The following is a 13376-nucleotide window of genomic DNA, read 5'->3' as shown; positions in this document are numbered from 1 at the left end:
AGGAGATGGGGGCGAGAACTTTTTAAGGGTTTTAGATGCTATTTAATAAATCACATGTAGTTACTGACAAATTATGAGGAAGGTGGCGATTTTCAACTTGTAATTTAGGATGAATATTTTGGTAGAAAGTGTATTAGAGAAGATGCAGTAGCACCATTTATAGGTCCATTGCAATAACCCACCTGTCCATTTATTAAGTATATATTCATTAGATATCTACTGTGTGCTAGGCCCAATTTTAGACTATAGAGACACAGGAATGAGCAAAATAGGAAAACAAAGTTTCCTGACTCGTGGAGCTTATGCTCTAGTGGAGAAGACAGAGAGTGAATAGCATAAATGAATGAACTATGTTTATTTTAGTGATAACTGATAAAGAGAAGGAATAAAACAGGGAAACGGGGTATGGAGGTCAGGGAGAAGGGTTAATTTCTGTACATTTTGCAATATATATTCAAGGTAATTAAGGAAGGCCTCTTGGAGAAGGAACTTGAGGGAAGACCTGAAGGAAGGAGGCTTTAGGCAGGGTCTCTAAACATCTGGGGTAAGCCTGTGTCAGGCAGAGGAGACAGATAGGGCCAAGGCTGTGATGCTGGGTAAGCCTGGGATGCTCACAAGTTGACTAGTGAGTTGGGCGGTGTGGGCAGAAGAGGGAAAAGGAGAGAAACAAAGCATCCCTTAGTGACTGTGGGCTTGGTTAATAAAGAATAAGTCAAATACAATTTAGATTTTTTTCCTGGATGGCTTAGGTTGACATATTTGGTGTTGAAACAGCTTTTCTTTTGTTTTGTTTTTTTGAGACGGAGTCTCACTCTGTGGCCCAGGCTGGAGTGCAGTGGCGTGATCTCGGCTCACTGCAACCTCCGCCTCCTGGGTTCAAGCAATTCTCCTGCCTCAGCCTCCCAAGTAGCTAGGACTACAGGTGTGTGCCACCATGCCCGGCTAATTTTTTGTAGTTTTAGTAGAGGCGGGGTTTTACCATGTTAGCCAGTATGGTCTTGATCTCCTGACCTCATGATCCGCCCATCTCGGCCTCCTAAAGTGCCGGGATTACAGGCGTGAGCCACCGCGCCAGCCCTGAAACAGCTTTTGTAAGATGGCCTTGGTGACCTCATCAAGGAAGAGGGGAAGTCAGCTAAGAATTAGCAGCCAGGGATTAGGACTAGGGATTGGAATTCAGTGGCAATGTTTTGGATTAGCTCCTGGGAGGAACAGGAAAAGGATCTAACTACATACTAATGTAAGGACGGATGAGCAGGGTGTTGGCTCTACCATGGCTTGCTGATCCGTTAGGCAAGCATACATTAGCACTTACTGCGTCAGCAGCAGCACTGTGTTGAATGCTGGGCAGACCGAAGTGGAATTGGCTCGCTGACGGAGAGGAAAGAGAATATTTATAAATATATAAAGTTTGTTCCTTCATCAGATCTGAGAGAATGAGATAGCATAAATATTTAACTCTGACAATAAGCCCACTTGTGATACAAACAAGTTTTATTGGGCTGACTCTTAAGAGGTCTATTGAAAACACACACACACACACACACACACAACTCTCTTCCTTTGTCTATAGAGATAACTCAATTCACACCAAATAGCTATATTCTTCAATAATTAACCCTGCCTAAATCTGTCTATAGAACTGAGTTTTCAACCAATACGTTTACAGGGTACCTCACGTGGGATATGAGTGTGCCCTGAATTGGTAATAGGTGTGCTGAAAATATTGACCTCCTCAGTCTTGGGCTGGCTGAGCGGGACCTGGGGCGACCAAAGGCTTGAGCTTCCCGTAGCCTAGTAGCTTATCCCAGCATGTAGTACAAACACAACATGTGTGCCATGTGTGAAAAAGGCTGGGAAGCAGGCAGTGTGGCCACCCTATATTCATGTCCCCGGCACAGTGGCCCCAGCCTTTGTTGAATATACACTCATATCAGTAACAAAATCTTGAGCAGTACTCCCAATATATCTATCTTTATGTATTTTATAAGTTACATGCAGTTCTACTGTCATTAATATCTCAAGTCATAAAGGCCAAAGTTCATCAATAATTATGTAAATCTCTATTTCAAATTGTCTTCCAGACAATTTTACACTAGTTCAGTTTGCCTCTTTTCTGGTCTAAATCTGTGTTCATTATTGCTGCCTTGTAGAAGTGACTGTTAACAGGGCCAGTATTAGGAGTAAGGGAATTTCAGCTTTGTCTCTTTCTTGTTGGCTACTCGTTGCTGGTAATTAATATTTTCTCTTTGTGGTTCCTCTGCAAGAATCTTTTTAAGTTGCCTCTCCATTCTGTTAGGATTAGTTTGGTTAAAGATAAGCAATGTAGCTCACAGTCTCTCAATCGAGTCCATGTTGGCTGCTGCACATCATGATGTAGGGCAGTACTGAAAGCAAGCGTGGAGGTAAGATTGCTGGGGTCAATCTTCTCTACTGTACAATCACCACCCTCCCTCCCAGAAACCACCAGCAGGCTGGCAGCTCCAGTGAGGGCACCTCCTATCATATCCTGATATTGCATACTGGCATAACAATTTGTTTCTTTAAAAATATTTATTTTATTTTTATTTATTATTATTATTGTTTTTTGAGACAGTCTCGCTTCATTGTCCAGGCTGGAGAGTGGTGCAATCTCAGCTCACTTTGCCCCCCAGTTTCCAGCGATTCTTGTGCCTCAGCCTCCTGAGTAGCTGGGATTACAGGCATGCATCGCGTCACCATGCCCAGCTAATTTTTGTAGTCTTAGTAGAGTCGGGGTTTCGCCATGTTGGCCAGGCTGGTCTTGAACTCCTGACCTCAAATGATCCACCCACCTCGGCCTCCCAAAGTGCTGAGATTACAGGCGTGAGCCACTGCGCCCAGCCTAATTCTTTAAAAATATTTTAGAATATTTTAATACGATATTTTAAACACAGATAACATTTCTCATATAATCATCTGAACCCTATTTTGGAGAGCATTGTTCTTGTGTCCTCTAAGTGTCTATTACCTCCCTTCTTAACCAAATGGAGAAAGCTTTTAGTTGTTATGTGTGTCCCATCTGCCAACCACAGTACAGAGCACTCATTTCATCCTCACGGCCACCCTTTGAGGGAGAATGATTGTCTCCATTTTACAGATGAAAAAACTGAGGCTCAGAGGGTTTATTAACTTGTACAAGTTGGCATTGCTTGTAAGAAAGAGAGACAGATTTGAAACATATGATCTTTCCCATCTTCCTTCCTTCTTACCGCCTTCCTTCACTTAGGGCTTGGGGTAATTTCCGTTCTTGTGTCTAAAGAACTAAGTCCTAGAAAATAATGAATTTTCAGATCTCAAGACACGCTTTACGATAATACTGTCGTGGGTGCTACGTGTCGGCTTCCTGGCTAAAATTGCAGCATCGTATGGCTGGTTTCTGTCCATGCGGCAAATCTGGTTGCTATGGTATCCTTCACATAGAAAAATATTTGTCAGTTCCAGGTGGCTGGAACACCACACAGGCTTACTGATAGTGAGAATACAAGCAATGATTCAGTGAATTACAGGATAGTCTCCTGAGAGAAAAATGTGGTCCCCGGGGACTTTGATGAAGTAGCCTAGAGATATTCACTTTGTATTTTTCCCGCTACAAAACTTCAACTTTAGTCGGTTGAGTTACAGAGAGAGTGGCTAAATCTGCAAAGATGTCAGTAACAGGGGATTACTGAAATAGTGTTCCTTCCTGTGGGGGAACATATATTGCATTAAAATAAATGAATGTGTTGACCTAGTAAAATTAAATTGCCATATCCAAAGTAGTGGCAGATTAGGCATTTTAATTGTTGGTCATTGATTTAAATCATCTCCTGAGTCAGAATGTATTCTCATTGAACATGATTACATCCAGATAATGTTTTCTTCCAGTAAGAGGGAAAGAACAAAGGAAAATAAATAAAACACAGTTCACTAGAATCTCATAAAAGTTCTTGCACAAGAAGTGAAGTAGCATGGGAAAATATGAGTTCTTTTACAAAAACAAGTTTTTCCTTGAAGTCACTGCAAGATTGCTGTTCGCATAACATATTGGTATGTGTATATGTTTATACAAGAGGGGGCTGCAGGCCCAGGAAAATGTAAATCAAAGTCTCTATGGTAGCTGTGGTCATTTTAAAAAATGACTAACAGGGCCGGGTGCGGTGGCTCACGCCTGTAATCCCAGCACTTTGGGAGGCCGAGGCGGGTGGATCATGAGGTCAGGAGATCGAGACCATCCTGGCTAACAAGGTGAAACCCCGTCTCTACTAAAAATACAAAAAATTAGCCGGGCGCGGTGGCGGGCGCCTGTAGTCCCAGCTACTCAGGAGGCTGAGGCAGGAGAATGGCGTGAACCCGGGAAGCGGAGCTTGCAGTGAGCCGAGATTGCGCCACTGCAGTCCGCAGTCCGGCCTGGGCGACAGAGCGAGACTCCGTCTCAAAAAAAAAAAAAAAAAAAAAAAATGACTAACAGCATATATAATATCCTTTCAAAAAAACAGTGAGTTGTTCGTTTCTGATTTTTTAAAAATCCATTTTCACTTTCTCCAAAGAAGCCCATATTTGAGGGTTGAGAATCATTTTTCTTTTCGTCTCAATTCTTCACTGTTTTGAATTTGTTTTATATTCTGCCCAATACAAGCAAAGCATTATAGTATTGAAAAGTTTTCTATTAAAAAACATGACAAATTACATCTAGTTTATATTAAAGCAATTTCATTCTGCACTAAATACCTTAAAATATGATGTTTAAGTATAAACTTACTTTTAAATCAAAAACAAATGCTGATTAACCTTTTAAAAATATTCTTACCATGAAAGAATGTACATTTACAAGATAATGTAAATCAGGGATTTTTTTTTAAGATTCAGTCAAAATATTTTTTTAATGAAAACATTAATCCTCTTAGTAAACTGAATTTCATAGCAGAATGTTTCCATAATGAATATTAACCATCTCTCCTTACTTAAATTATTTACCAAAATTCATTTAATACACAATTTTTAACGTTTTTTTGAAGTGAAGTATACTTATGGTTCAAATATCATCAAATAAAAATATGGTATTAGGCATGTGCTGTGTTCATTGCCTTCTCCATGTGACTTTTCTGCTAAGTTTAGTCCGTTGAATCTAAGTCCAGATTGAGGCAAGAAGAGCTAGAAGAGTATGCATCTACCTAGCAAATACTCTGTCTTTCTTTTTCCCTGTGTAAGTGAAATAAGCTCTAACACTCCTTGAGGTCTCTGGGATCATTCTGGACTGGTTTGTAACAGGAAAAAAAACAACATGAAAACCTCAGCTTAAAGGGCCTTTTTTTGCTTCAGCTCTAAAAGAAAAAAAATGCATAATCCTTTTACACTTAGTTATCAGCGCCATTTGAAATCCTGACTCCCTTGATAATCACCATGGAGCCGTGTAGCACTTAGCTAGTAGAGAGCTAAATTCAATTAATAGTACAGATGACTGGATAAACCTCCTCATTTATTTTACTGATCTCTACAGGTTTTCTCTCCTGTCCTCCAAGTTAAGATCTTTTTTGTTTTGTTTTGTTTTCCTGCTGCAAATACCATGTCACAGCCAACAAAAACACCACAGGAAGGCAGCTCTGAGCAGCATGGCTTTGAGGAAAGGTGGGAGGCATTGGGCTTCTGTATGTCTGGGTTTGAATCCTGACACTGTCGCTGGTTGTGTTCATGCTTTCCAACTGGTTTGTCACTGGTTGTGTTCTAAGCTTCCAGTTGCTCATCTCCGAAATGGCAACAGTAATGTCTACCTGAGTGTCATGAGGGTGAGAGATAATACAGTAAAGAGCCTCGAGTTGTGTTCTGTCTGCGTGTTTGTCCAACAACAAACTATTATGTGATGTTTTCATTGTTACTGTTTCTCACCTCTTAAAAAGCTCTTAAAGACCATTCTGACTGGAAATAATGTTCCTACCTAGAACCTTCTGCAAGGAGTCAAGATCTTTGATGGTTCAACTTTTCCTTCTCCTTCTAATTACTAACAACTTTCATTTCTCATTAAGCCCTGCTGTATAGATGATCTCCTTTCTTACTCCTCATACTACATGCTGCTGTGGTGAACATGTGTATTTAGTGGCTGATTAAAGTATGAATAAATAAATGAAGAAATTATGTGAGGAATTGTTTGTCCTTTCTTCAGTTGCATTTTTATTTATAATTTATACCCTCCTTCTTTTAAAAAGATGTTTTAAAAGCTTTGCCATTTTCTCATCCACTTATTTCCATTTAGTTATGAATGAGGGCTAGAATTTGAGCAAGAGCTGTGGTTTGAGTTATAGCATCCCATATGTGACCTTGGGCACCTCATTGAACCTCCCTGATCCTAGCTTCTTCCCCCATGAGATGGGAATGGTAATACCTTTTTTTTTGAGACAGAGTTTCGCTCTTTTTGCCCACACTGGAGTGCAGTGGTGCAATCTCGGCTCACTGCAACCTCTGCCTCCTGGGTTCAAGTGATCGTCCTGCCTCAGCCTCCCAAGTAGCTGGGATTACAGGCATGCACCACCACACCCAGCTAATTTTGTATTTTTAGTAGAGACGGCGTTTCTCCATTTTAGTCAGGTTGGTCTTGAACTCCTGACCTCAGGTGATCCGCCCACCTTGGCCTCCCAAATTGCTGAGATTACAGGCGTGAGCCACTGCGTCCCACTGGGAATGGTAATACCTTTTTTAAAAGCTCTTGTGAGGATTAAGTGAGCCATTGCACATAAAGCATTTAGCATCACACCTGACACCTGATATCAACAATAACAATGCAGATACCTTTAAGCAGAATATTTGAATGGCATATGCATATGAGAATTAGAAAAACAATTGAATGGCTTTCACGGGTCCTATAAACTTTCCTCGTACAACTTATATCAGGGCAAATACCCCTGAATATGCATTAAGAAACCTGCAACATTCTCACAAATTCCACAAATTCAACAAATTCCAGTAACAACTGTGGATGATTATGATTAATTAATTAAGGAATAAGAGAAGGAAAGTTGTCGACGTACTGTTTTAGCTTCTAAGTAGCATATTCCCTGTTTAGTAAGTACTGCAATTAAAGCCAATGTTTATCTCCAAACTACAAAATGCAAAAAGCCCTAGAAATGTTCTTTTGTTTTTTCAATAGTAACTATTTCATGAATTGCCAACAAGTTTTACCATGCCACTGTGTGCCTAACACCGGGTTAATTGCTGTGGGAACTGCCAAAAAACAGAGACTCCAGCTCACAGACTCCTGTAACCTGATTTCAGAGAATACCATCCAAGGCCATGTGCACCAAGGGCCAGATTGCCCGGCTGATTTGCAGGCTGGCTGCAGTCTGAGGCCATTTCTCCAGCCATTTTAATAACTGTCTTACAATAACTGACTGCCTTGCAAAATGCAGTTTTATTTATCTCCCAATATCAGAATCCTGCCTGCCTTCTCATTTTTATTAGAATTGGATTACAAAACAGGGAGAAATCAACATGTTACCTTTAAGAATAAAATTGAAAATGAACAATCAGTTGAGGTTGATGTCAGGGACAAAGACATTGCTGAGGCTGTGGTCTTGGATGTTTAGCTAGCTGTGTCAGAGACCACAGTATGAAATTTATAAACCATTTGGATTAGAGCTCATCAACCATGCTTTCCTAGCAACGAAGTGCAAGGGCAATCTTAACTTTCCTACAATGTTCATGTGGATTTTTCTGGATTCAGTTAGCCTGGGTGTGGCTTTTGTCTATAATCACATAGCCAGGACATCGGTGTGTGGTTGACCTTCTCTGGAGTCCCATTACATTTTTCCAAAGAGACATTAATGTCACCGACTTCAACACAACATTTCATCTTAGAAATCACAGGATTGTAGAGCATTAAAAGCATTACAAGACTCTAAAAGAGCCCTCATTTTACTGGTGAGAAGATTAAAATCAGATAGGGTAAAGTTTTGTGCCCAAGGTCATACAAGTAGCTAGCCACGTTGTTAATAAACCTTTCAGTAACAATAATAGATGGGGTCTGTGACCAGCCAAGTATTAAATCGTTTTTTAAAAATTAAATTAAAAGCATTCAGAAGTTAGTTAACTTACCATCTAATAATCCATAGTGGGCCAATCATAAAAGCTTCCCAAAGAAAAATACACTTAAAAGCTGAAAACCGCGTATACAGTTTTTGACATGACCTTACTTTAGTAATTGTTTATGTCGTAACTTATTAAAATAAACATACCTTGTAAATTGTTTACAAAATCCCAACATCTTTTTGGAAATGAGTATAATAAGGCATTGCAGTAATACTTGGTATTTTGTTTTTGTATTTTTGAAAGCTGATATTTTGGGTTTTTTTTGAATGCTGGTATTTTTAAGACTGTGTAATTTATATTGAGTACTTTAATAAACGGGTGTAGTGGCTGGGCACGGTGGCTCATGCCTGTAATCCCAGCACTTTGGGAGGCCAAGGCCAGTGGATCACAAGGTCAGGAGTTCGAGACTAGCCTGGCCAACATGGTGAAACTCCATCTCTACTAAAATACAAAAATTAGCCAGGTGTGGTGGTATGTGCCTGTAATCCCAGCTACTCAGGAAGCTGAGGCAGGAGAATCGCTTGAACCCTGGAGGCAGAGGTTGCAGTGAGCCAAGATTGTGCCATTGCACTCCAGCCTGGGCAATAGAGTGAGACTTGGTCTCAAAAAAAAAAAAAAAAAGGAAAAGAAAAGAAAAGAAAACGAAATGGGTGCAGCATTCCAACAGTATATCATTTATTTTTCATCTCTCATGGTGGTGTTAAGAACCACATGCTTAAAAACCCTTGGGGTTTTGTTTTCATGCCTGTCTCAGGAAATCCTTAAAATATATTTTATTATTTTTTTTGAGACAGGGTCTTTCTCTGTGACCCTGGCTGGAGTACAGTAATAGGATCATAGCTTACTGCAGCCTCTACCTCCCGGGCTCAAACAATCCTCCCACTTCAGCCTCCCAAGTAACTGAAGCCACATCCGGGCTAAATTCTTTTCATTTTTTTTGTAGAGACAGAGTTTCATCGTGTTCTTGAACTCCTGGCCTTAAGTGACCCTTCCTCATTGGCCTACAAAAGTGCTGGGATTACAGGCATGAGCCATCACACCCAGCCTATCCTTAAAATATTTTTAACTAAACCAGATTTAGGGTAAAATAAAGCCCAAATTGGTATTCACTAGCCATGATAGACCTTTAGCCAAATATTTAGTCATCAATTAATGTGAACTTCCTGGGTGATTATAGGGTATCTAGTATAATGAGAAGGTTGTTTTGTCCCAAAAGGGGATCAGGAAGCTAAATTTTAGAATAACATAAATCTAGAGTTAAGTTTGGGATCATCATTTTTACAATAGTATATAAAATGACTTAGAGTGGGTTGCAGTTGACAGTAAGATGCTGTTTCAGGTGGTACATTTCAATCAGTGACTTCTGCTGAACTCCTGCTAGAAACTGGGATCACCCGGGCAAGGATGAACACAGGGAGGACACGGGGCAGAGGACCATTTTGTACATGAGAGAGTAACTGAGTCAAGCAGAAAACTGTACTTAGATGAAATTGAGAAAGGTGTTGAAGTTTCTGATTAGAGAAATAGCTGTGAACTGGGCCCTGTCCCACAGCAAGGGCACCCATATAGAACAGGAAGGGCACACAAACAGGTTCCTTCTTTGTGGGAGGGAGGTTCATACACAGCAGCAAGATGACCAGCTAGAAGTGTCCAGAAGTACTCCTGCTAGCCTATGAAAGTGCCATCGGAAGTACTGAATTTGTTTAGGAACTTTGAAAGGACGACATACCACAGAGTCCCTTCCCTTTCCTCCTGCTTTCCCTCCTTCCTCCTTTCCTCCCTTCCTGCCCTCCTGCTTCTTTTCCTGACTTCCTTCCTGCCATTCCTACTTCCTCCTTTCCTTCTTTCTTATAACTGAAAGTTGGTTATATCTAGCCATTAAATACTAGTTTTAAAAGATACAGCCACTTTGGAGATTCCAACCAAATTATAAACATGCTTTCTATCACCTCTCAAAAAATATTAAAGTAATAAAAAAAGCTTTGTTTGTAGTTCTTCCTTATGGTTTTATATGAAGCATCGAGCTATACATGATACTACTTTTAAGCAATTAAAAGAAACAAAATAAAACATTTCTAAATGACAAAAGAAAAGCATAAATACAAGGTGTGAGAGTCATTGACTTATACCTGACAGACACTAAGTGTCTGCTCTAATAAACAATAACAATTAGTTTAAAAAAGGAAGCACCAAATGTCACTTCACAGCTTAAGCCTAGAAAGCAAAGTTAGCCAGAAAATAATTACAAAAGTCTAAGGGATTTCATGGGTTTTGTTATTAAGGCAAAGTGTCTTTTCGTATGTCATTTCACCAACTAATCTGACAGATTCTTTATGAAGAAAGCACAGAGCCAGGAAATTGTACCCATCTGGTCAGTACCTGCTCAGAGGATCTGATATTAAAGTCCAGATCATCCCAAACTGCTTTTTCAATGCATTTCATTTTCTAGAAGTGACGAGCAGTGAAACAAACCTATTCAGTCAATTGAAATAGTTATTTCGGGGAGAAAATTGAATCCTTTTCAAAAGAAGCTGTTTCACTATCTTAGTGTGGTGAGTATTGAAAGTTGGATGGTTTCCATGAAAACAAAAATGGACATAAAAGACAAAAGAGTTTGTGAGTGATATTTACAGTGAAGTTGAGTATGTGTGCATGTGGGTGGGTGGGTGTGTGTGTGTATAGCAGCAGATCATGACCAGAAATTTTTCTCAGAATTAACTCTCTATGTCCATTTTAATTTTTGTTGTATGACTCATTCAATATTCACTATTCCCATAAATATAGGCCATACACCTACTGTTTTCCAGGCATATGTGGCCACTGGGGGTTAAAGAAGTTTGAGGTTCCTGTCCCTAAAGTGTTTATCATGGTAACCAACTAAATGTTTGTTTCCTACTCACATTGAGGGCAGAAGATACTGCTTCACTTCCAGGCCTACTGAAGTTCCGTCACCTCCACATGAAGCTTCTAGGTCACCTGGGCACTGGAACATCTGCTGTGGCTAAAGAAAGAGAGCCGGTGGCAGGTCACATGGCAGATTCACCCACCTGCCTTTGGCCAGTGCTCCTTCCCATGGCCCAGCAACCAGGAAGGCTAGAATCAGAGTCCACTCAAAGGTCTATCCCATAGTCAGCCGGGTTTTGCCACAACATTATTTAAAGATGCTTCGTTTAGGTTGGGCACAGTGGCTCATGTCTATAATCCCAGCACTTTGGGAGGGCCGAAGTGGGCAGATCACTTGAGGTCAGGAGTTTGAGACCAGGCTAGCCAACATAGCGAAACCCTGTCTCTACTAAAAAATACAAAAATTAGCCGGGTGTGGTGGCACACGCCTGTAATCCCAGCTACTTGAGAGGCTGAGGCACGAGAATCATTTGAACCTGGGAGGCGGAGGTTACAGTGAGCTGAGATCATGCCACTGCACTCCAGCCTGGATGATAGATCAAGACCATCTCACAAACAAAATAAATAAATAAATTTTTTTCTTTTAAAAAAAAGATGCTTCATTTAATTTTTTTTTTACCATAGTAAAAATATCCTTTTATTAAAAACTGATCTGGAAAGCTAAGACTCATGCACTACATTTAATTAATGAATGGTTAGTGACAAATAAAGATAGAAGTCTCAGTAAAATGCATGCCCATCCAAGCCCTTTCTTCTGAACAGGTCTCAGGTTTGCCCAATCAGACTTTTCATAAATGTAAGATTGATGAATTTGCTTTTTATTTCTTTCACTCTCCACCCTTTCTGAAGTTGCAGATAAGCAGTAGAAAGTCCATAAGCAGATTCTGGAGGTAAATCAAGTATTAACTAATGCACAATTCAGATCATGACTGTGACAGCAATGATTATCTCAAAAAAAATCAAAAGTGGGCAGTTCTCAGCAACTCCTTGTCTGACCCCGATAGAGCGGGACCCTTCCCCCTCTTTCCCTGCCTTCCCGGCGGCAACCCTCTCCCTCTGTCATTCTCTTCACATCCCCCAGGTCAATGCTCTTAAACAGAAACGGAAGTTAAGCCACAAGGTTAGAGGACAGGAAGTGACTCAATGATTCCTTGGGGGTCAGGTGTCTGGGTAGTGAGAGAAAGAAGGGAGAGAAAATTCCAGATTAGAAAAGTAGCCCAGATGGGAGAGTGATCAGGGCAGGAATTTCAGAAACGACAATGACATCAGCATTAGTGGTACTCCTCCACTCTCCTACACAAGCATTTAAGAGCGTTGCTGTGAACTACTTCCCACCTGTTTTCTTTGCAAGCCTAGGAACGCGGGGCTTTCTGGCAGATTTAATAGGTAGTTTGGTGGTGTCTGGATTGTGCTAATAGAAGCCATTATACCAAAGATAATTTTAAAAACCTAGAATTTAGTAAACTTAAGGGTTTTTTTTTGTTTCATTTTGTTTTGCTATTTTGAGATTGTTAATCTCAAATACTCTAAATTTGCTGATTTCATTATTGTGTTAGGACATAAGTGAGATAATGAAGTGGATAATTAATGACATACTCTTTAGGATGTAAATAAAAGCCACACTCCACAGAGAAAAGAAGTACCGTAAAGCTTAAAAGAGGTCACGAACCTTAGTACCTGCATTATACAATGAGGATCGTTTTCGTACCGAGGAAAAGGAAGGAAGTCTCTTAGAATCATCATCTTTGCTGCTTTTAGTCAACTGTGGAATGTTTTAAAACTGTATTTATGGTCTTAAAGGGCATGTAAGAATATATTTGGAAATTTCAAGCAAAAGATTAACCACTGGAATTATGATAGAAATCGCACTGTTTCTTTACGAGAGGAGAGTTCTGTTCGCTATTAAAAGACTCTGTTGAGAATGTGAATGAGTGGAACATACCCCACCTTACATTTTAGTCCTCTTTAGGGGTTTGATTCATTAGAAAGTGTGTGGTTCTTTCTATTCCAAACAGAATCCTTTTCTCTGGGACTTTATTTTAAGGCTGTGATGCAAATCTTTGGTGTTCGTTTTTAATGGGAATGAAAACAATGAGGAAAGGAAGTGTGGAGGCTTGGAATCTCAGCTGAGGCTTCGCAGGTCACTGGGGAGCAGTGAGGTTCCTCTCCACTGTTAGCAACCGGAAACATGAGAGAGGACTATCATCTGCTCCTTGCTCTGAATTTCTTTGAACCTCCATGCTGGAACCCTCCTCAGTTCTCCATGCAAACGTTAACCAAGCCCCTTTGTGGTGCTTGGTGCTGCGCTGGTGCAGAGAATGCAAAGACACTGTCTGTGGTGGGAAACAGAAAAGCAGAGTGAACCAGACATTCCAGCGCTGGGGTAAGTGCTGGAT

At 40.3% G+C, this 13376-nt stretch overlaps 1 protein-coding gene across 7 annotated transcripts in view; it reads left to right on the top strand.

The window, feature by feature from the left end:
• The window catches only part of STARD13 (StAR related lipid transfer domain containing 13), a 572996-nt gene that overhangs the window by 476655 nt on the left and 82965 nt on the right, over positions 1-13376 (top strand). The window contains exon 1 of one of the 7 annotated variants that reach the window (XM_055360573.2): positions 12974-13363. The exons of the other annotated variants lie outside the window; for them this stretch is intronic. Within the exon in view, the coding sequence (XP_055216548.1) occupies positions 13219-13363 (145 nt within the window). The 5' untranslated portion in view covers positions 12974-13218. Of the gene's footprint in view, positions 1-12973; positions 13364-13376 lie in introns of those variants that run through there. 7 annotated transcript variants of the gene reach the window in all.

This window comes from Gorilla gorilla, chromosome 14, assembly GCF_029281585.2.
Source record: "Gorilla gorilla gorilla isolate KB3781 chromosome 14, NHGRI_mGorGor1-v2.1_pri, whole genome shotgun sequence".
Taxonomy (NCBI): domain Eukaryota; kingdom Metazoa; phylum Chordata; class Mammalia; order Primates; family Hominidae; genus Gorilla; species Gorilla gorilla.
Note: the sequence above shows the minus strand (reverse complement) of the source record. Positions and strands in the feature narration are given on the sequence as shown.